This window comes from Trachurus japonicus, chromosome 1 (genome assembly GCF_045865225.1).
Source record: "Trachurus japonicus isolate A0001 chromosome 1, Traja_1.0".
NCBI lineage: Eukaryota > Metazoa > Chordata > Actinopteri > Carangiformes > Carangidae > Trachurus > Trachurus japonicus.
Window position 1 is genome coordinate 10,943,596 of NC_140907.1, and position 25,097 is coordinate 10,968,692.

At 40.9% G+C, this 25,097-nt stretch overlaps 1 protein-coding gene across 1 annotated transcript in view; it reads right to left on the minus strand.

The window, feature by feature from the left end:
- The window catches only part of LOC146991406 (endonuclease V-like), a 92,394-nt gene that overhangs the window by 50,190 nt on the left and 17,107 nt on the right, over positions 1–25,097 (minus strand). The window contains exons 6-7 of the mRNA XM_085769201.1: positions 16,905–16,973; positions 16,560–16,688 (exon numbers count right to left, since the gene is read on the minus strand). Of these exons, the coding sequence (XP_085625327.1) occupies positions 16,560–16,688; positions 16,905–16,973 (198 nt within the window). The remainder of the gene's footprint in view (positions 1–16,559; positions 16,689–16,904; positions 16,974–25,097) is intronic.

The following is a 25,097-nucleotide window of genomic DNA, read 5'->3' on the forward strand; positions in this document are numbered from 1 at the left end:
GAATCATAATGACGTCGGTGATCTCCTGACCTTTTTGCTATTGCTTCCAGCACATCTAAATTTCAATATCCAATATGTGTTTTTCCTGGACAGATACATTACCCTTTTTATTATTTTTATGAATCAACACAGCAGAAGTTAACCCGGATTAACTTCCCCATTACATTTAAGAACCACTCATTAAGCTATCGACTATTTTAACATTTGAAACATTCTAAACTCAACATTGATTTTTAAAGCTGTAAAAAACAATATTTCTATATGAGCTTAGTATAAACTGAAGCTGCTTGTGTCAAAGTGCAGCTCCCCTCGCTCCTACAATGTTTCAGCCTCTATTAACTCATTGTTTGGGTTTCCTAGCCCACATACACACTGTTTACACACACATGAGGTAACTTACTATCTGAATGGGCTGTGATATAATGACTAGCCTATACCCAGTATCAAATTGCATAGAATCACAGAAATTATGAGGGCCACGGGGGCCGCTGCCGGGGGTGTGATCTCTGTCAACAAGGGATTTAAACCCACGACCTTAAGGTCAAGACAGAGCTAATGAGACACATGACACATGATCATCATTCTCTGAGTACTGACTAAGCTGTCAACCTGTTTGTTCGCTTTTGTGTGTGTGCAACTGTAATCACATCAAGTTTCCTGTGTGTGTGTATGTGTAGGAAAGGTGTGCGTGTGCATGTGTTGGTGTGTGTGGGTGTGTTTCACAGAGACTTCATATAAACGAGGGAGATTTTCTGCATCTGTGCTCACATTTGGGCTTATATTGATAAAATGGTTGCTCCTATCAGAGCAAGAAACAGTCCAGAAGGTCCAGAGGACTTCCTGAACACATTGATATGTTTTTGTTTTTTCTACAGTAAATATACTCATTCCAGTTAAAAACAAGGGTTTTTTTTTTACTCGACTTCTGCTTCTCTCAGATCTTTGTATTTGAGTCAGTGGGCAGCAGGAAGGGATCTGGTTGCACTCAGAGGCTCACAGTTTAAATTCTGTGAGTCCCTCTGCTTTTCTGAGCACATTTTGAAAGAGATGATAAATTTGTATGTGGAAAAAAATCAAGTGTGTAGATGGTGACTCGTGGCCAGGAGAAGGGTGGAAAGAGAAACGTTTCAGACAGCTTCTCCCACTCCAGCCAATGATGTCACCCTCTCTAGCCTGAACATTCTACATAATACACACCGCATACATGTTCTCCAAAACAGACCGTTGAACAGTGACTGATCAAAACTTTAATACCTATCAAAATACATCAATAGATGTATCATTCATTCATCGAATCATTGTAAAGTTTAAATGGAGTCTCCATAGGTGAAAGTATGCCAGAGCAGTAAACATTTGAAAACAGAAACAGACCCTCCTATTCATTCTCTATGGGAAATTTTTCATAGTTGCACACCGATCCTCATCGAGACACACATTTTGATACATAATTTGGTAGCAAATCTAAATTTGGTATGAAAGAGGAATAATAAAAAGAACAAGAAGAAACATGCAGGATGACAATAGTGCCTCGGAGCCTTAGCCCGTGGCACTAACTAGTGATCTAAGTGAATCATCAGCTGTCTTAGAAATCAGACGTTTTCCTCAGGAGACGGTGGAGACCAAAATCAAAAGCAGAGTGAAGATCAGATGTACATGTATCATGAGCTCTGACCTGGTATCAACACCAGTCTCAGGTGATGCGGTGACAAGTGGTCAGCGCTGGGCCACAGTGTGAAAGCAAAAGCTTCTTGGGCTACACTGAAGGACCTTCTTCTCAAATGATGTTCTCAATTAATCCCAGCACCTTTTCATAATGAACCAAGAAACCTTAATCATTATACAGTTGTACTCAGTGGTTTGCTTAACCCTCACTCCTCCTTCTCTGTCTCTCTCACTTTCTCTCTTAAACACAAACACAACCTGGATATGTTTATCTCCATGTAGAGCAGAAGAGTGGTTACTTGAGATGCGTGTGGACACACATGTTAATTCCAGGTACCACTTGTGTTGAGATCACATACCGTAGTGATGCCAGGTCTGAACTGCGCTATAACAAATAAACACAACTTCATATGAATGTTAATGTTTCACTTTCACTTTTCCAGCATTACAAGGTTATGTCACTGTTGTGTTTTCAGGTGGCTTTGCTGTCCCCATGTGGCCAAATACAAAGCTCTGATAGGAGGATTTGTTTTTAAGGCATGGTGCTCAGCCCAGAGTTCTCTACAAATTCCAAAGTGGCCTTTAACCAGTATGTAAATCTGCTGCTGCCCTCAGCAGATTTTACAGGTTGCTTAATGATAGATCCTTGAGCTCAATGGGAATAATGAAGGTAAATAATGATGAAATGAATAAGAACCAGAGTGTGGCTCATACAGTAATGACTCCCAAATAACACCCTAAACACTAATCTCAGCTCGGTGAAGACTCTGGCTCTACAGTCAAACTTTGTGTAAACAGGAAAGTGAGACATATCGTTAGTCGTTTCTGAGACAGCAAAGCAGAGACGGAGCAGTGATAGTGTGAAATCCCTGTCAAAATAACTCTTGTTACTCTTGATAACTATTGTTAGCCAGTCTCGGCGGCCTCACACACTCTTTTTCTACTTGCTGTCGGCAGCTTCATTTGTGTGTGTGTGTGTCTGCTCAGTGGTGTGGGTTGTGTTTATGTTACTGCAGAGGTGACAACAACCAAAAATACACAAGCTCTGCAGGCCTGAATTATTCAAAGAGCGGAGACGGAGCAGGAAGGGGGGTTGGGGGGGTGGGGGGTGGGGGGTGGGGGGGTGGAGATAGATGGATGGATGAGAGACAGAGGCGAGAGAGGAGAAAAACAAGCGAGGACGAACAAAGTCGAGGAGAACAAGGAGGCTGAAAGTTGGAAGGGAAAGTTGAAAAAGTGGGGACTTAAACACCAAACTCACATGGACCTTAGAGCCAACACACACACACACACACACCTACACACACACACATACATATACACACAAAATAACATATATTTTGTTATGGCTGCTGTACAGGATGAAGTCCTACAGACTCACTGAAAACAAAACAACTAAGAAGAAAAAAAACACAGAAACCCTTTTTTCCTACAGAAATATATCCTTATTTTCAATATCTGCACACTAAACACAATATTTCCCTCTCACAAACACAAACACATTGCATCCCTTCTCCTCTGTACACACACACACACACACACACACACACACAATGCATTTCTCAATCTCTTTTATTCTATGCATGCAGGCTCCCTATTGCCATCACTCACATTGAAATTCCATCTGTTTTTGCAATCTGGGAGTGCAGCTGTGGAGCTTTTACATTTCCTGTCTTCCTACAAGGGAGGGAGGGGAGGGGAGGGGAGGGGAGGGGGGGAGGCTTGGAGATACAAAATGTGGACGGGGGCATGGAGCCACATTTATCCCCTCTTAGCAGGGAAATTGTATACAACCGATTTCCAGAGAGGTTTACGCTGCAGTACAGGAGGATGTTTTTGTTAAGCACACGTGGCTCTGCAGGGAGATTGTTTTATGCAACAACAGATGAACATCAGCTGCACGGAAACACGCATTAACCTAATACTTCCAGGTATCTGTTGGCTAGGAAGCCTTCACAAACTTCAGACTGCATGGTGACTCCCCACAGTCCACAGTATATGAAGTGGGTTTACAGTACAGGTGGCTGCTAGAAGGAGAGGGAGTGTAATTAGTGACTTCCTTCTCGGCGCAGAGCACTCAGACAGACAGGAGAGGTCTGTTACTGTACATCTCAGCCAGCTCCTCAGAGTCTCATTACCAGTAGATGTCTTCCCATTAGGCTATGCGGAGCAGAAGGGGTGGGGGGGTTGAGAGTAATGCATTTGGAGCAAATGTGAGCCAAGACTGCCCTCATCAAACGACAATGTACACAAACCTGTTGACTGAAAACAAGCCTTGGATCATTGAGGCTTGACAGTGAATTATAACAGGATGTAGGCCTATTTAAGAAGCCTCATTAGTATTTTTTATTAATATGAAATTAAATATTTCTAAGATTTAAGTTGCTACAACTTTTCATCATTGGATATTTTTTCAAAAATAATATATCCACAGAATGTCTAGAGGGGTTTAGAATTAAAGTATTAATTTTACAGATTTTTTTATAGTATACTGTATAAATAATTGTTTCATAAATTTTGACGGTCCAAAACTATAAATATTTACATCTGGTTAGGTTGGAAACGTCAAAATGAAATGATCTCTGCATCAATAGCATTAGTACATTGATGTCATGAGGCGGAGCTCAGGGGGGGGCAAGATCCTGATAGAGAAAATGGCATCGTGCTAATGCTAACGGTCAGCCGGTACTGTAACGTTTCCGGTGCAGGCGTGATGCTGCGGGTTTGTCGGGTTCGTCTGCAGGTGAGTTAGTGTGAAATGATTCAGATGTGTTTCCAGTCCGCTGTCAACACCGGAGCTGCTGCTCGTTAAATACGGTTAGTGTTAGCTTATCTTTAGCTTTAGCTACTAGCTGCTCCCTATAGGCGTACCTGGTAACCAGTACAATTGAAGTTTGTCGAGAGCGGGTGACTGTGAGCGCGACACCTACTGGAATTAAACTTGCAGCACCATTAAATTGATGTTGAGCTTCGATTTTGGGGTTTTTTATATTTGATTTATTTGAATTTCAAAATAAAATGTGCACTAAAATAGTAGTCATTCTATGTAGAATTGGAAACTACAAGCCTTCATGACCACACTTGATTTCTTACATTTCTTTGTACCTATTTGATCAGGATCCAACAGACAGGCCCTCTAATCCCAAGTGAGCGGGTCTGACAGGATACTAGTGTGTTTGTCAAGGAACATTAGCTTGAAGAAAATTAGGTTTCTGTTCCATTGCCGTCCATTAAGGCTTTTAACTGACTGCTGGAAAGGAAGTCAGGAGTTGGAAAAATGCCTGCGTGTGTGTGTATGTGTGTGTGCACATGTTATGTTAATCTGTGTAGGCTACTGTATGTCTGAGCTGAGGGGTCAGAGGAGTGAGCTTCTGACCACAGGGCTGCATGTTTCAAAGCTGAGCATGTGGGAGGGAAAAGTGAAAAAGTTGCTGTGTGCCGTCTATTTTATTTCTCATTTCTATCCATTATTTCCTGATTATTTCTTAACCAGTCCCCAGGGAAGAGTATGTTATTAGGTAACTGTTAATTAAAAGGAGATATCCTTGTAGTTCAGTTTTGTTTCCTTCCAAAAGATAGGCTACATGACGGTGAGGTGGATCTGAGAGCAGCACAACATGCTGTTGGTGCATTTACTTCTGCATGACTTACATTAACAAACTCCACAAACAAGCATCACCACTGCCTCTTACAAACACACACATGCTGGGTTAAATGTCTAAAAAACCAAATTTGTTTTCTGGTAGAACATAGCTAATGAGTCAATAAACAAATCAGCCTTGAGGTTATTAAGTTGAAAAATATGTGTAAAAGTTAGAAAAGCAGAAGGGAAGATCTTCATCATGAATCAGACTCCCACATTTCATTACTTATGAACTAAAAAACTCCATTAGGGACTACTATTTTTTTTTTTTTACTATATATTAATCTCCTGCTCTCTGTACCATTTGGTCCATAAGATACATAACAGTTAAAAGTACAAGTTTCTCAATAGATATTGATATTGAGTGAGTCCCAATGACATAAAACAGAGAAAAGTATCAGTTCTGTACACAAGTTCTCCATTAAAAAGTTATTATCAAATTGTTCCTGGGAACTTATCCATCATACAATATGTTGAACTGCATGTCTGCCTGTAGATATACTGTGTTCATCTGACCTGCATTCATCTGCACTGACTAAAGGAAATGACCTGGACGTGCACCAACACAACAGTGTTCGGTTTAACCAGTAATCGTGCTGAGAAACTAACAGTAGGCCTTTCCATAAAACTTAAAGCAGAAGTAAGTGATATATTTGTGTTAATATAAGTCTTAAATAGTTATATCTTCCGACAGCAATCACTTACATAGAGTGTTTGGACCGAAACACGGGTCTGTCAGTCACTCTGCTCTGCTCTGAGCCGAAGAGAAAACATTTATCGTATCCTACAGTTTTTATCCAATGAGGAGAGAGAACGGCATGCAGGGCTGTGTGTGCAGCCAAAGGACGCCGTGAATGTGGTGACGTAGGGACGAGGACTGTTATGGTGCGTTCAAGGCAACTCGTAACTCCTGTTTTTCCGACCTGTGAAGTTGTACCAGTTCGATCTGGTGCGAGTTCACGGGTCGGAAGTTACGAGTGGCCGTTCACAGGTAAAACAGGTCGGAAAAACACGAGTGGGTTGCCTGGAACGCTACAAAATCATAAGTTGTGACTTGAAGCTGTAATTTACGATTTCAAAAGCCTGCCTGGAACACAGCATTAGCGAAAACGACCGGATCGCTTACTTCTGCTTTAATAAAGGTTTGTAGCAACCCAAAACAAAATAACTGCCAATAAAATAATAATTTTGTCCATTTTAAATGCAATAGCCAATAATGTAATAAAATGTTTGAGCCAATAATGGAATAAACTAGAAAAAGCATTTCCAAGAATGGAAATGGTGTGACTGCTGACAGCAACTGAACGCTGTTGCAGAATTAGCAAATAGTGCAAGCAGTGATCACCATACAAATGTTTGACCAAGGTCGGACTTGAACCCACAACCTCATGGTCATTAGACTTCCACTCTGCCTCTAGGCCACGGTGCACACACAGTTGCAGAGACTGTTGTCTGTTAATGATCTGCACACTGTCAACATCAAGAAAGCTTGAGAGTCAAGCTTGAATGACTTAGAATGAAAATTTCTGTGAATTTCAGGCTGAGAGCAGCAGTTTCAACATGAAGCAAGTTATCAGAAGTCAACAGAGGACAACTGGGAAAATAATTCACTATAATTGTTGTTGAGGCAAGAATTGAACCAGCAACCTTCAGGTCTCCAGACCAGCAAGCTAACCACTAGGCTACAGACAGAGACAGTAAGTGAGGGGTAAAGAAAACCTTTGATAAGAGGATCACTGGCTTCTGCTTAAAAAAAAAAGTAAGGGATCGAACCCATGACCTCATGATCAATAAACCTTTACTCTGCCACTTCGCCACAGAGAGCACAGACATAAGCATGTTTCAGACAGAGTTGTGGAGAATTCTCAGCATTGGGCTGAATGAGAGCAGAGAGCTCCCTGGCTGCATTTAAAAAATATTTAAAATTATTATCTAAGTCTCTTTGCATTTTTGACCAGAATTTTAGCCAGAAGACAAGTGTGGCTACAAAACTGGAGAAAATAATTTGTCTAGAGTTTAATTTGCAGAAAAAGTTAAATATTTGAAAAAGTATAAATAGTTAAAAAGAGAAAAGTAATGCCGATAAAGTTCAAAAAAAGCTGCACGTTTTGATATATGAATTGTTGAAATAGCACAACACCTAACACACTAACCATATGGCCACAGAGAACCTGAGTTACAATGAGCTTTATACTATGAGGAATCAAAGACTGTCCAATGACAGCTGAATAATTGGAATCAAAAGTCAAGCAATGATGTGAAATGACTGAGGCAGGACTCGAACCCGTGACCATATGATCACTAAGCCTTTACTCTGCCACTCGGCTACAGAGAGCACACTGCTTTCAAGACTGTTGTCATTCATTCTAATGTGATGATGTGCTGCAAACTGGTATGAGTAATCAAGAAGATAACAAACACCTGTAACCAATTGAAGGCGGGGGAGGAGAGCAGAATTCAACATAACATAACAAGAGTTCTTCCCTTGGATTCGAACCAGTGACCTTAGGGTTGGCAGGCAGTTACCCTACCCCCTACACTACAGTGGAGTTGTGAAGAAGAGAGGTTGAGACTTTGATGAATGTGAGATTTTTTGTGAAAAAGTTAAATATTTGAAAAAGTATAAATAGTTAAAAAGAGAAAAGTAATGCCGATAAAGTTCAAAAAAAGCTGCACGTTTTGATATATGAATTGTTGAAATAGCACAAAGTATGAAGGACTAGAAGAAGACCGTAAAAAGGCGGAAGAAAATGGCCAAACAGAAGAACAATAGTGTGACTGCTTCAGCAGTCACACTAATTATTACATTATTGGCTGGTTATTACACTATTGGCCTAGTATTTAGAAAAGACTTTTGACTTTATAACCAACCAATATTGTAATAACTTATCACATTATCGGCAAAGAAAGTTATAATTGGCTCAAACATTTTATTACATTTAAAAAAAAAAAATTAATTGGTATTGGTTGTTATTACATTTTGAGTTACTACAAGGATTATTAGGAAATGATGGATGTGTACAGTGCAGTATATTGTATATTGTGGGTAAATGTTTAAATGTCAGGAGCATGTAGGAAAACAACCCAGCTTACAGTAGATCACGAATGGACCTTAATAAATGAAAAGTCCGATTTTAAAGAAGTGCACAGACTTTAATCCCTTGAAGTGATTTACCAGTGTTCCTGTGTTGTTCGCTCCTGCAGCTTGAGAACTTACTGAGCCTTATGTCATTCACTTCCCTGCAGCTTTCATCATTAGGGCTTACAGTTAAATCTGCCAATACGCGGTTATGTATGTGGTGACACGGCTTTAAAATTGAAGTCAACTCTTCTGATCAGGATGAATACATCAACACAGCAGTGGGCTCCACCTCAGGCAGCAGCCGGGAAAACAGCAGATGACTGAGAGACGTTAGATTCTACCAGACGACGAATCAAAACAAAGCTCGGGGATTCGATTTGTCATCTTTGGTTGGGTCACTCCCCCTCCCCTCACTGTCACAGTGACCTCAGAGTGAAAAAACACAGTCGCGTAACTGGTCGCCTTCCACTTCCCATCACATGCACTCTTAGGCTTTATCAAGTGAAGTGTGGGAGTGTGAGAATTTAATGGTGTCAGGAAGCAAGGCTGAGATGGGGCGTGAATTAGTCTGAGCTCCTGTGTGTGTGTGTGTGTGTGTGTCAGTTTTTCATTGTGGTACATAAGATTCTGCTGCAGTGCATTCACACATCAGCCTTCTCTGCAGAACCCAGCCATGATGTCATCTCTCCCTTTTATCTTCCTCTGTGTGAATGTCTCTGTGCTGTGGAAGGAGGGGTTTACTCCACTCATGATGTGATGTGAGGTGAGAGGATCTCATTAGATGGTGAGGAGGAGGAGGAGGAGGAGGAGGAGGACGCCTCCGCAGAGCGAAGGGTTAATTCACAGATTTTTGGACACGATCACCAAACTGCAGTGACACTTTACCTCTGTCAGTCCTGATTATTAAAACTGTAACTAAAACCTGACACCCTGTGCTAATCCAAGAACCTTTGACAATATCTGATTGGATTTGGCTCATTTTTCAACTGAAATTTAATAAACGTCCGCCGGAGGAGAATATTAAGTTGGCTTTCATTGAAATAGTTATTATAGACCTGGGTAATTACTGTGATTAGCTGAGAACTGATCAATGTCATTTCCCCCCTTTTTCCAAGTTGCTGCTTTCCTCCATGTTATTGATAGGTTGATAATACATAGAAACAAACACCTGGTACTGGTTCCCACACTTTATCTAAGGTAAAAACCATATAGACAAACAGTATATAAGACACACTATGTGAATTACCTGATGAAGGTTTACGAACATTAATAAGACGAGTGTTTGTGTTCTTGTTGTGTCAGCTGTGTCCTTGTCTGACAAACTGCATCACTGCTCGGAGTGAATAGTTGTGGTTCACCACCAGGACACACACACATACACACACACACACAAACCACAACACAATGCCTGCCATGGATACCTTGGCAACCTTTAGCTGCTGTGCCCAGCCAAGTGTGCACATGTGTATGTGTGCGTGTGTAGAGCTGTCATAATCATGACATTTTAGTTGACAATTAATTGCCATACAAATAATTGCGGTTCTTTTTCTGATTGCTGATTGATACACCTACACCTTATGAAGAAGAAGAAGAGGAAGAAGAGCCATTTATTGGCATTGCAATAGATGCTCATTTAAAGGAGACATATCATGCCCCTTTTCCACAAATTAAAATAGTTCCCAGGTATCTTAAATTACATGTCTGCGACATGCTTCAGTCAAAATCCCCCAAGGATCAAACATCACAACTCTTTTCATCCTCTCTAAACAGCCCTGTTCAGAACGGCTGGTTTCAGTGCCTGTCCCTTTAAATGCAAATGAACCCCTGCTTGCCCCGCCCCTTCTACTGGTACCAGGTAGGGGTGGGGTTATGCAAATTCAAATCCTAGTTACATCACTGGAAGACAACTGAGGGAAAAGCTTGAAAAACCACATGGATTTCAACCTAGGGAGCCTGAACATTACAGATTTATTTTTGTCAATCTCACATTTTGGGGGCCAGAAGGCAAGACAAACACCTAAATATATAAGAGCCTTCAAAAAGTGATATTTCAATAATATGTCCCCTTTAAATGTGGTCATAGTATATTAGAAATTAAACTCCTCTAGATAAACAGTTTGTGGCTCCACTCGTGTGTCATTAAACTATAAAAGAAGAAGGGGGCGCAACGTGATGATGTCATTAAAAGAGGACAAGTCAAACCTCGGTGGAATACGAGGAGGAAATGGTGATGGTAATGACATTTTTGACATAGTTTCATGCAGCTGTTTGTATACAGATGAATGGAAATGATTTTTTTTAAAGTATATCTTTGGAGCATTTTTGCCTTTAATTAATAGTTTAGTGAAGAGAGACATGGGGAGGCAGAGAGAGGGGGAATGACATGCAGCAAAGGACCGCCCAAGTCGTGATTTGCTACGGGGCCGGCTGCAGCGAGGACAGCCTACGCATATGGGGCAACTGCTCTACCAACTGAGCTGAACGACGCCCCAGAAACCATTTTAACCATAATGCAAAATGATGGTGGTCAGCTCAAATAATTAAGATTTGGTGATTATGTAATGATTGCGACAGCCTAGTGTGCACCTGACATTATCACGTATTTACATCTCTGTACTTTGACGTCTGTCTGGCCCGTCCCGTCCCTGTTGTTGTCCATGACGTGTGTCTGGACTGCGGGGAAGTTAGTGCAGTTGTGTTCAAACTTCAAACACAAAGCCGTTACGTAACCCGGAGCCTTCCTGTCAGATCAACAGCTTTTTGGAAAGTTTTTCTCCACCAGTTTCGACTGAGGTTTCAGAAAGCCCCAGGGACGAGGATCTTTGCTCTGCCCACGAAAGAGCGACACAAACGGCGAGTTCAGCTGTGAACATGAGACTCACCAGGACTAGATCTGTGAAGTTCTTTTTTTTTTTCGGTGATGTCAGCGATAAAGAGAATAGGAAATATCTGTGGGACGGGCAGAGACAGTGGAAACGCAGGGCAAGAAGAGAGAGGAAGACAAAGACAGAGGTGTCAGTGACTGGAGGGAGGAAGTTTGAGTGTCCCTGTCCATATTCAGCCCCTGCTGCTTCCTCCTCCTCTTCCTCCTACCAGCTAAACACATTGCACTCACACTTTCATGAAATAAACACACACACAGGAGGGGATGAGTAAGCCGATGCTACTGCAGCTCCCTTGGTGAAAAACTGATTTTGAGATGTGTGTTGTGCGCACGTGTATTAGTGTGTTTTCTGTGCAGCAGAGGTAAAAGCGTGTCGGACAGCAGAAGCACAGCACAACCTAGTGGCAGAAAAGAAAAAAGGAGGAGGAGGAGAAGGAGGAAGGTTCAGACAAAGTTTTATTCCCTGGACTCTTTCTGTTTGAACTGTGTGTATATATACTGTAGTACTGCTGTTGAATTATTATCTTGTTTTGCTGTTTCTGATCATCAAAACGGTTTATTGAAATCAAATCAGCACTGAATGAATAAATTCTTTAAGACTCAACACACAGAACCTGAAATTGTTCAGTAACTATGTTATTGCCTGAGGTATCAGGGGGGATTTTATTCCACCTGTATTAAAGGAGACATATTATGCTCCCTTTGCACTCAACACTCAACTTTTTTCTACCTTATCGAAACCTGGCAGAGGTTTTGATATCCTAGTACACATTATCCTCAATGTAACTCAACCACCATCACCAGGTGTGCTGTGTTGTGCTAGCTGTGGCTAATGTAGCCTTGAGCGTCTAGCCTCCAGCTGAACTGAGAGGAAGCTGCAGAGTTTGAGTAAGTTCACTTCTTTCTTTTTCTACACTGTTCCGATTTTTTTTTTTTACCAAGCTCCCTATGGAGACAAAAAGTATTAATACAACTTTCTTTTTCACATAGGTAATGCTGCCCAGGACACATGCTCACATACTGATGAATAAAATGGGTGGAGTTCAATAGTCTGGAAGCTGGTGATGATCAGTTGTGCAATACACGTGTGTGAAATGAAAACTTGGAAGCTTCAGTTAAAGGGACATTGTGTAACTTCTCCTGTTATCTATTCACGAAAATCGAAAAGCTCTGAATTAGCCGTTCATATCATTCATATCTACATGGAGCGGTAAGCTCGGTGCTGGCTGCCATGTGGTGTCGCCATGTTTTTACGTTCAGTGGCAGTGTGACGGTAGGAAACCACGGAAACTCAGCGGAGACACCGGAGCTGTCGGCTCAGGTCGAGGTGGCGTCTGTGAAAAGTCACCGCGGTAACGCAGTGAGGAGGAACGGAGCGTTACACTAATGCTGCATTCACCTGCAGTCGGGCAGACAGCCGTCGGTAACAAACCAGATGTCATTTTAGTCACAGAAGTCCAGAGAAAGCCGGCAAAACGTGGGTCAGGTAAACAATACCACATCGCCATGACAACATATGGTCACGTGTATTGTTTTGCCTCGTGCTGACAGACCACTTGTTTACATAGAGGCTTGTTTATGCCGTTACGTGCAGCGGCTGTCGCCCGTCTGCCGTCTGCCCAATTTCACATGAATGCAGCATGAAAAATACGATTGAGTTGCTTGCGATACAACCGCAACGCTAGATGGGAGTAATTCCTACACACTGTACCTTTAAGAATAAAGAAGGAGGTATTGATACAATGGACAGAATATTAATTTACCATTAGCAGTCATTTTGGTTTCATTTTTATCAAGTTTGACAACAAGATTAATTCGTCCAGATTCAGGCGTCTCATTTGAACCATTTCAGTCCAACAAGCAGATAACTGTAGTTGAGACATTCCTGGACCAAAAATGTAATTTGTCTCAGTATGACACCAAGTTTCCTGTTGTAAATATGAGACATTTTCATTTGTGTATGTCACAACCAATGACTTCTACAGCAAATCTGTGTACTATATAAGTGGTACAGTGACTCTTGAATGAGAATCAATGCACCACTGTTTTAAGTTTCTTCAGATATCAGATAATGAGGAGGAGCGGGGTTTGTGTGTTTCCATGCCTCATTCAGCCTCATGCAACTGCACCAGAACTCAACATTTTAACCTCAGGGAGTGATATGATTTTCAAATAATTCATACAATGTATTAGTAAGATGATGAGCCTCCAGAACAGAGTCTAGGACTGCACTGCACTCTGCTGAGGAGAGACGCAGCATACATCCATACGATAACTCTGCGTGTCAAACATTCAGTGAGCCCTCGGGTCGTGGTTGTTATGTTTCTCCACTCATTAATTCAGGTTTCTGCTTTAATCTGTCACTAATCTGTGTGTGGGGCACTCCTGGCTAACAGGTACTCAGGACTTCTCCTGCTCAGTGTCCCTGTCCCTGTCCCTGTCCTGCTGAAGCATCAATCATCCTGCTCTGTTTACCCTGCAGCATGTTAGCTTGTTAACTCTGACTGTGTGTGGCAGGGACATGGACCCAGACAAAGACGGACGACACACACAAAGCGACGCTCTTGCGAAACACTGGGCTGGTTCAACATTTCAAAATATTCAGAGTTTATCTGAATACGACATCTACAACAGCAGCTATAGGATGAGCAGTAAATATTATTAAAGTAGAAGTAAGCGGAATATTTGTGTCAATATAAGTCTTAAATAGTTATATCTTCCGACAGCAATCACTTATATAGAGTGTTTGGTCTGAAACACGGGTCTGTCAGTCACTCTGCTCTGCTGTAAGCCGAGGAGAAACTTTCCTTGTATCCTACAACCTTTATCCAATGAGGAGAGAGAACGGCATAAAGGGGCGGTCCTCTCTGTGTGTGCAGCCAAGGGATGCGCGTGAATGTGGTGACGTAGGGACGAGGGCGGGGACTGCTAACTCCATCAGCTGACAGGAAGTTAGCCAAAATGACCGGATCGCTTACTTCTTCTATACATATTAGTATTTTCTTTAATTATTTCTTAAGTTGTTCTTAAGAATTTCTTAAGAAAGCTGTCAGATTCATGAAGGTGTTAATTGTTTGCATCTTTCCTCTTAGATTGATGAATGCCATCTCATACAGGTGATTCTAATAACATAGGATTAGCAAAGGTAAATGCCCCATCAGTCCTCTAAAAGGGCATTAGACTGCAGGGCCGTGTGCACACAGAAACCACAGATACGAGACGAGGAGGTGAGAAAGAAAGTTAAAATGAAAATCTAAAGATGGAGCACCGGAGCCCAAGTGCTGAAGTGGAGCTACTGCTGCAGGAAGTGAACCAAAATTCTGCTGTTATATTTAGTAGCGTCAGCACTTGATGCAAATAACAGGAAAAAAAGACACGTAGGATTCTGTCAGTCGTCCACTGAATGTTGTATCTGGAGAACAGCGCACTACTGACTGTTAGAGAATTTGAATCTCCTATGTAGTCTTGTGTGGTTAAAGGTCAATCCCTCTGTGCGTAGTTGAGAATTAGATGCCACTTTTCGAGATATACTGCTAGAGACAGTTATCTGCCCTGCACTCTCTCCCAGGAACATGCCAAAGCCATGTTCCCTCCTTTTGCGTCTTAAAGGGGACATATTATGGAAATATCACTTTTTGAAGGCTCTTTAAAGGGAAACTTCGTTTTTTTTCAACCTGGGCCCCGTTTTCATATGTTTTTCTGTATACGTGAGTGATGGATAATACAATTATTGTTGGGTGGCTCCAGTATTGAGCCGGGCAGGCAGCCTGCAGCCCAGCTAACGCTCTTCAACCGGGCAAGTGGCTCCCGTCAAAGTTCGCCCTATAAACGTGCATTTTTTTTCACACTGACAGGCTCAGATAGTTACAATGAGTGTCCGACAACATAATAGAAAGGAGAAATTAACGTATGTCTCTACCTTTAGCTGGAGGTCGCTGTTTGTTGTGATCTGTGTCCAAATCTCACCGCGCTAGAAATCTCGTTCTGAAATCGCGCGATAACTCGCGGCAAAACAACGGTGGGGGAATACTGTTACCTGACTGAGGTGAAGAGAGACGACCGGAGAATTTATAAATTGTAACAACAAAATGTTGGGCTACTCTTCGCACAGCTTTCACAGAGCTTTCACAAGTTAGGGCTAACAGTTAGCTGTGCTACAAATGGATGCTAACACTCCTGTCGATGCACTTCACCGTCGCCGTGCCGACCACAGGGTTTGCAGTGACCACTTTGACCGGGATGACTACTGCCAGAGAAGAGGAGACATGCTAAAGGTAGAGACATACGTTCATTTCTCCTTTCTATTATGTTGTCGGACACTCATTGTAACTATCTGAGCCTGTCAGGGTGAAAAAAGGCATGTTTATAGGGTGAACTTTGACGGGAGCCACTTGTCCGGTTGAAGAGCGTTAGCTGGGCTGCAGGCTGTATTATCCATCACTCACGTATACAAAAAAACATATGAAAACAGGGCCCAGGTTGAAAAAAAACGAAGTTTCCCTTCAACATATATGGGTGTTTGTTTTGCCTTCTGGACCCCAAAATGTGAGAATTGACAAAAAAGAAATCTGTAATGCTCAGGCTCCCTGGGTTGAAATCCATGTGGTTTAATGAGCTGTTCCCTCAGTTGTCTTTTGATGATGTCATTAGTTTTCGAATTTGCATAACCCCACCCCTACCTGGTACCAGTAGAAGGGGCGGGGCAAGCAGTGGTTCATTTGCATTTAAAGGGACAGACACTGAAACCAGCCGTTCTGAACAGGGATGTTTAGAGAGGATGAAAAGAGCTGTGATGTTTGATCTTTGGGGTATTTTGACTGAAGCATGTCACAGACATGTCTTTAAGACACCTGGGGACTATTTCAATCTGTGGAAAGGGGGCATGATATGTCTCCATTAAGTTTGTGAATGAGGCCTACCATTTTTCTGCTTTTGAGCTAAAAACAACATCTACTGTAAGACAAAACCATCACTGTCACATTGCAGCTTTGACCAGTTATCTGGTTCATAGAAAAACAAACTACACATCCCTAATTCCCTAATTATTTCCTCCACTTCTCCAAGGCCCTTCTGCTGCAAGGCGCACACAGTGTAAATGATCACACGCTCCCTGCCTCACAGCAGGACGCTGTTACACAAGCGATGATCACTGTTCACTCTCCCTCACAGCTGAGGGGTTCAACTTTTGTTACATCCAATCACAGAGTCTTTAGAGTTGTGCCTTTTCACTGTGGCAGGCTTCTTTACTTTCAGTGGCTCTGTGTGTTTGGTCGTGTGTGTGTGTGTACCTGTCTGATGGGCTCGGGGACACGGTAGCGACAGCAAGAGTGTGTGAGGCGCACAGCCGTGTCCAGACTGATCTTGTGTCCCACGGAGACGTACACCGGCTTGGAGCTGCTGTCAGAGCTGCGCAGCGCCTGGACACAAAGAGACTCTGGTAACTTTTCAACATCCATCCCTCTCTCTTTCTCTCTCTCCCTCTCTCTTTCTCTCTGTCATTGTTCTCATCACACACACACTTTGTTGAGTTTGACTTTTAGCATGGTGTTTGTTCTTTGAAGTCAGCCGGCAACAAAACAACAAGATCTCAGAACTATTTGCTTCTATTTTTGCGCGTCTGTCCTTTGCCGCACCTTTCCGAGCACTTTGCCTGAGGCGGCTGTGAGTGGGAAGCTGTCTCCTCCTTTCTGCAGAGCAGCTATCTGCGGAGGCAAAGAAACAAAAATCAAAAAGTCAAAAAAAAGATGTACAGCAGGGCAGAGCAAACATCAGCAAACTGAGACAAGCTATTAACCTGCTGGAGAGGCTTCACTTTCTCTGTGACCTTTCTGTGTCTCATCTTTCATTTCAAAGTGAAGCTCTTTCAAATTTCTAAAATAGGAATGAACTCATCTGAGTTTGTCTTTGATTGACAAAATCCAAATTTTTTTTTCACTGAGAGTTCAAAGTCGACATGTTGCAAAATTGATAGAAATGTTGCACAAAAACCTCCTTTTATGTGACTTTTTTTCAGCAAATTTGTGACTTACATCACAAACACATTGATTCTTTTTTGTTTTGTTTTGGTTTTTTTTACACATCTGTCCATTTGATGTTGTACAGTTCTTTCTTTCTCAGACTACTGTTAATGTACATCAATGTACATGTATGATTCATCATTTTATTGTTTACCTGATCTTTGATAATATCAATTAATATATAAACTGATGGACTCAAGAACGCTCAATTAAAAAATACGTACAATCCACAAAATACAACATAACAAACATTGCAATAGTGAAAAAGATACACACTTTACAAAATAACAACATAATTTATTGTAAAACAAACGTTATTATATTAACACTTTTTGACATTGTTTTATTTTCTGTACTTAGGTTTTAAAAAATTAAATTAAAATCTCTATCTTAATGCTACTTCCTGATTACATAAGGGTCAGAGAGAGACAAGGGTTGGCAAGGTGAGCAATTCAGAATTATCTTTAAAAAATGTTTTAAAAGCATCAGGTTTGTTAAAAAATATACATTTACATATACATTTTGAATTCACATTGGTTTTATGCCATTTGAAATGACATTTGAACCATTAAAAAAAAAAAAAAAGTAAGAATGCCCTGACAATGTCAAATGGTGTAACAACAAAAGAATTATAATGATCGTTCTTATAAAAAAATACACTTTCTTCTGAAAACATTACATCGAAATCGCAACACTGATTGGGACATAACCTAAACACCACTGCTAATGTGACAAATTATGTAAAAATTGTCAAGAAACATAGTGTTGCATTCAAAAGTGAATGACATTTATTTCACATTTGAGGCCAGATTTTGTTTCCTGTATTTGGTCAGATTTTTATGAAAAAATACTGGTTACACCACTTGGCACTTGGTTGCATCACATTATTGAACCATATAAGTTTTCAATGACTTGTTGAAATGAAGGGGAGGACTCCTTCCTCTCCTGTGCGAGGAATATAACCCTTTTACTGTGTTCATCTTATTGAACCTGTGCAACTCAACTAAAGTGAATCAACTAAACTAAAATAATTGTTTTTAATAATGGTAAATCAAACCCCCCCCCCCAGGTGTTCTCAATGTACTCAGGATTCTCAGCTATGACTTTTCATCTGGCGTTAAATCATTCAAAGAAAAAAAACAAAAACAATATAGGAGTCAATAAGACCTGATGCAGCGACAGACTCATCTTCAATGTTTTAGATTAGACTTCACAAGATTAATGATAAGCTGATGATGAATTAAGGGCAACTTTATTTTGAAAGGACACCTTCATTTTCTTCTTTGAGAACTTAAGTTTTATCCACAGAGTTGAGGAGACAGTGCAAAGTCAGAGCGGTGATGTGGACTGCTGTTGACAGGTGTGCTGTGGGTTATGGGCCAGAGCCATGAAGGGAGCTTAGCCTCCATGATGGATGGGGTGTCCACTCCACAATGACTGATTACAGCAAGCAGTCGGCAGGGAGACAGGAGGGGCCGCACGGGGCCTCTGATCCCGACTGGGATGAGGCCAACAGTGTGCCAGAGAGTGTGTGTGTGTGTGTGCATGTGTGTGTGTGTGTGTGTGTGTGTGTGTTTGTACGGGAGCAAGATATTTGGCTCCTATGAAGCAAGTGTAGGACAGAAGCCAGAACAGCAGAAACACAGAGCAAGTCATCAATAACACACTAGTTTGAGTTAGAGCCAGGCTATCAGAGAGAGAGAGACAGTGAAAAAAAAGAAAAGATATGAAAAGATGAGATGGGAGGAGAAGTGAGAGGAGGACAGAGGGAGGAGAGCTACACGGGAGATAAAAAAAAGAAAAAAAGAGTGAATGACAACAAGGTTAGAATTTTCCAAAAAAGTGAATCAAGGACAAAATGGAAACATTTTCATCCTGTTTGTTTTGCCTCAGACTTGACACAGACAAAAACACAGAGCGCTCCCCCGTCATTACATTTACATCTAGTGGGAATTGAGCTGCAGGTAACACAGAGCGAGCAGAGAGCAGGTAGAGACGAAGGCTCCTGTTCAAGGACACTTCAGCAGGATGAAGCGTGTATTTTAATGGAGACACTGTGGCCACTGCAAAGACTTCTCCTCTCATCAGGTCATGTGGTTTATTATTTATAGGGAGAGAGAGAAACTGTAATAAGTAAGGTTCCTCAGACCAGGCAAACAAGGCATGTCTATTAGTTTAGCTCACCTAGAGGTCATTCAGTGTTTACCAGGTATTAAACATGCATTCAAATAGATGTTAAAAGTATACAATAGATAATTTAAGTGCCAGATGAAGTGCTTAGAAGAAGCGAGAGGGGAGCAGAGCAGCTTTCAGCCTCTTTTTAAAGCCAGTTACACTTTGGGAAGATTTGCTCTCCACTGGGACTGGCTCCAGCAGTGTGCAGCAAAGTGGCTCAACACCATTTCACCCTGTTTAGTTTTAACAAACTGCACCGAGATGTGTCTTATTCAAAGGAATACTTGGAGTTCTTGGTAAATTCACTTATCTGTTTTCTCAGAGTGAGACGAGAGGATAAAATAAAAAGTTCTTAGACCTGCTGTTAATGCTGCATTTGTATTAGTCTGAGTTGTACATTAAGATATTACAATTGATTGATTTAAAAGCAGCCACTCAGTCTGCTGTTGGATGGTGCCTGGTTTCACGTGTAAAATGTGTAATACTATACATAAAAAAATGCTATTTCAGTTTAAATGAGCTCATTTAGCCTGGGGTAAAGGAAGCTTGAATACTTCTATATCAGAATAAATTGATGTTTTCCTGATCTTCGCATCCTGCCAACATCGCAGGGAGGCTGCATAAGTAGGGTATCAAGATAAAGCTGGAATGTGGTTGGACTGTCTGAACCAGAGAAATAAACCAAACCACCCGGTCACAAATCACCAGGGTGGATCTTGTTTATTTCCTGCTTCCACAAATGAAGGGACAGTCTGTTGTGCTACAACCACACTGTATGTCCTCAAGTCACTGCTATGTTACTGAATGTACAAGTAACATTCCTTATTATTTTTAGATGTACAACATTAATTATTGTTTTTATTGTATTAATAGATCTTAACTTGAATTTGATGCAGTGTTACTATTTTCATTCCTTTGAATTATCTATTTATTATATCTATTTATTTTGTTCTATGCCATTTACCTGCTTTATCTTTTTTTCCTTCCTTGTTGTTAGTGTTGAGTGTAAGATAGCATTTCCTCAGTGTTTTTCTGTGTGTGAATGCACGTGTATGGGAAAATGCGTGTATGTCTATGTGCATAAATGTCCTTTTTGTTTATTATTTAATGTCATGGGGCAACGCTCCAAGGCACTGACCTGTACAGCTATGAACTGGGAAATATGTAACACTACTGTACAGTATGTGGTTACAGTTACAGACGTACACACACACAGGTCGACAGCTTCTCAATATCAGTGCTCAGAGAAAGATCACCATGTGTCTGTCTGATTAGCTCTGTCTTGACCTTAAGGTCATGGGTTTGAGCGGCCCCCGTGGCACTCACAAAAATTCTGAAAGGGAATATTCCAGTTTATCATGTAAAGCACTTAGGGTTGCTTTTAAGTGCTCTACAAACAAAGTTTGATTGATCGATTGATTCCTAACATGCTGGGGGATGTCACTGAAAGTCGCTGTTCACCACTTATCAGCTCCTGACTCCAGGTCTGGATTAATATCGATCTTTTCATCTCACTCTCAAACAAACAAAGAAGAGGTATATCACTCCAAATGCTGAGTTATTCCTTTAAGAAGCTCTTCCACTCTCTGTGAAGATGAATGTGTTGTCTCTAACTTGGTGGATAAAGGAGAATTTCGGAAATAACAAGGCCTCCAGCTACAAATTATGTCTATTTGTACAATAGAACCACACAATACTTTTTTTTTTATTGAAAATACACACTCCTATACTCTTGAGGCTCACACATTTAATTACTGCAACAGTGAGAAAGTCGACTCTGAAACTTTTCCGAGACACTTCTCAGATAGTTTATTGGTTTATTAAAAACTGTCAGCCAGTTGGAAATGTTTTCTGGTGCGTTCAATGACATTTAATTGAGCGTGACGGCACATCGCTTGTCGGCGGTCGACATTCGGATCTGGTTCAGGTTAATCTTATTTCTAAAACGGCAAATTTTCAAGAAATTTGGTGGGGAGCCTGATATGGCTTGTGTTTCCACAGATAACTTCAAAACTAATTTCCCACCCCGACGATGGAGCCGACCCCGAGGCGCCGCCATACTTTGCGCGTCTGCTGACAGATGAGACGGAGCCCCAGAGGGTGACAATTACATCAACGTGGATGGGAGGGGGGTGCTCTTAAATTTCATGCTGGGCCACTGATCCAAAGATGCGGCATGGGCGTGTAATGCTGATGCTACTGATACCTACAGTAAATTGAACATGTCCTAGCCACTAGAAGATTTTGGTCCTGGATGCATCAGTACAGTAGCTGTGTGTGTGTGTCTGTGTGTGTGGGCGTGCTCTCAGACGTTGACTGTGTGTGGTGTGAACAAAGAGATCAGATCTTCCCCAAGCAGAAACAATTTTCTGACGCCGAAACCACAAACAGTAATTGAGGGAGATGGATACACTCCTACAGAGAATTGAATTAGCATGTTACACAGCGACGTGAAGACTGTTGAGGTTATAAACAGACGGGCTACGGCCTGCTAATTGAGTTAGCAGTGGATCAGCTGATTGCTAGAGCCTCCACTCTGGTTCCCTTTGGAGAAGCTCTTGTCATCAGCATTAGAGGAGACGTCCATCACCGGCTCCACTGCTGAGCTACATCGTCTACAAAGAATCTGCATAATGAAAAGCACTTAAGTTCAATTATTATCACTGTCACATAAAAACTGTCCTTTTAAAGGTGTACAGAAAAGAAAATTGAATTTGAGCCCACTCTGGGTCATAAAATTAGTGTAATAACTCATCTATCAGACGATGTAGGCCAAACTTTGTGCAAAATTCTATTTTTGAGTAAATCCGTGATGAAAGTGTCTATTTTAGTGTAGTTTTTTTTTTTCGTATTGGATAATGCAGGCGCACGGATTATACGTCAGCCTGTACACGATTCACTAGCCACTGATATTGGATCCGTAATCCGTCATTCAAACGTCTGAGACACGCACACACACACGGAGCTCGGGCTCGCCCCAAACTTTGAATATCCCGCCCGCTCGATAACGACCAATCAAATTCATTTTCATTACTCAGGTAAACTCGTGTTGCAGCTCGTGACAACTCGGCGCGACAAACGGGACAAACGGCCATTTCTGTACACCTTTAAGGAGGACCTGGCCTGCATCAGCCATGTGCAGTACATGGAGGCTTCCTTCTAGGGATGTCACGATTATACATTTTCTTGGTACGATTATTGTCAGAGAAATAATCACGGTGTTACGATTATCACGATTATTATGTACTAATTAATTTCACAACACTATGAATGTGTAAAATCAAATGTAGTCAAACTATAACTACATTACTCATTGTTTACACAAAATATTTCAAGTATCTATTAATATATGACCAATTCTTAATCCCCAGGGGAAGCGTTTGAAATATTCAGGTCCTAAATTGTCATCTATACCAAATATTTGCGTTTATTTTAATCGTTTTTTGTTTTGTTTTGCTTTTTGTTTTTATTAAAAATGACACGCTAAGATTTAAATTCCTACCAATTCAATGTTACCTTAGATAACTGGACCAGTATCTGTGCATTTACCTTTATTTTTGCGCATATCTGCCAATAAGGTTCCAACATCAAATTTCTGTGAAAGTTAACGGTATTTAGGAATCTTTACGATCAATTAATTGTGGAGTTTAATACCACAATTAATTGTGAAAACAAGTAATCGTGACATCCCTACTTCCTTCACATTACGCCCTGTAGCAACCCAAAATGTAACAACAGCCAATGATGTAATAATTTTGACCATTTTAAATGTTATAAAGCCAATAACGTAATAATTTGCCAATAATGTAATAAAAATGCTTGAGTCAATTGACCATATTCACAGCATCGCCATCTTTTCTTCCGTCATCCCTCGGGGTGGGTGATTTGAATTGCGTTAGCCGGCGTTAGCTGCAACTGCTAACGGTAACAGTAACGTCAATGTTGATTTGATTGACACCCTTGCTAATGTAATATAAGTTAGGAAAGCAGTAAAACTGTGGATAGTCGACGCACACCCAAGATTCATTTCACGTTATTCAAGCCTGGAAGATGCTAACAAGCTTGTATTTTTAGCCGATATCAGATGTTGTGGTGAACACCGGAAACGTTAAATAGCTCAACACTTGTTATGTGTCTTCCCACCCTGAGTGATGACGGATAGCAAAGATGGCGACACTGTGAATATGGCTAATGACATAATAACTTTTTTTAATACTAGGCCATTAAAGCAGAAGTAAGCTGAATGTTTGTGTTAAGTCTTAAATAGTTATATCTTCCGACAGCAATCACTTATATAGAGTGTTTGGTCTGAAACACGGGTCTGTCAGTCACTCTGCTCTGCTGTAAGCCGAGGAGAAAACTTTCCTTGTATCCTACAACCTTTATCCAATGAGGAGAGAGAACGGCATAAAGGGGCGGTCCTCTCTGTGTGTGCAGCCAAGGGATGCGCGTGAATGTGGTGACGTAGGGACGAGGGCGGGGACTGCTAACTCCATCGGCTGACAGGAAGTTAGCCAAAACCACCGGATCGCTTACTTCTGCTTTAACGTTATTATGTTATTGGCCAAGTATTAAAAACACCTTTGAAAATGTAATAACTGGTGTCGATAATGTATCAATTTATTTTTATTCATTTTCAGGATAAAACATGTCGATGTGTTACAACGAGCTTGTTGATACTCTAGTCTACTATGCATTGCTTACGTCCTCCATTTGCGAACGAGAAAGAGCCAAGCACATTGCATTTATCATGAAGCAGCATGGTACAGTAGGAGTTGAATTGCTTCTCAGTGGTGATGAGACACAGGCAACACAGAACATCAAATGTTTCACAACTGTGACATCTTCAACCGGGAAAATAAAAAACATATAGTGATACTGTACTATATTATTACATTATTATATCCAGTTATCATGATGTCAAAAGTTTTAATTAATTATTATTATTATTATTATTAATACGATGCCAATAATGTATTAATAACCAACCAATTATGTAATATATTTTTTAAATAGTGTAATATCTTATTAATTTGTTATATCTTATTACATTATTGGCAAAAAGTTATTACGCTACAGACACAAACATTTTAATACAATATTTATTATGTTATTGGCCGTTATTACGTTTTGGGTTGCTATACACACCCCCACCCCCTCTAATGATCCCATTAGAGGATGACATGCATTACCAACAGTGTGTATAGTAAATGTTCCTGAGCTTCATATGGAGAAGCTCTGCTGACATACAGCTCTTATTAGAAGATGGATGTATATTTTTTGTGAAGCTTTTTTGTCTATTTGTTTGTGTGTTTGGGGGTTATCTTTTCAAATAAACCCTCCTCTGAAAAGAGGACACATTCAGTATGTCTCTCCCTCTGTTGCAGACAGCATTCCACTTAACTTTCACTTGTTTTTGATTTTTTTTCCTTCCCCGACAGGTCACTGAGGCTCCAGACTGAACCAGCGTGAACATTTGCATATTAATGACATCAAGATTGTGTTGTCCCACAGGTACACTTTGACCAACAGGTATTTGTTCCAGCTTGATTTGTATTCAAAAAGTCACATTAGCATTAGCTACACAGGAGGCTTTGGCTCGCAATAAAAATCACACTGTCAAAACAGTGGTAC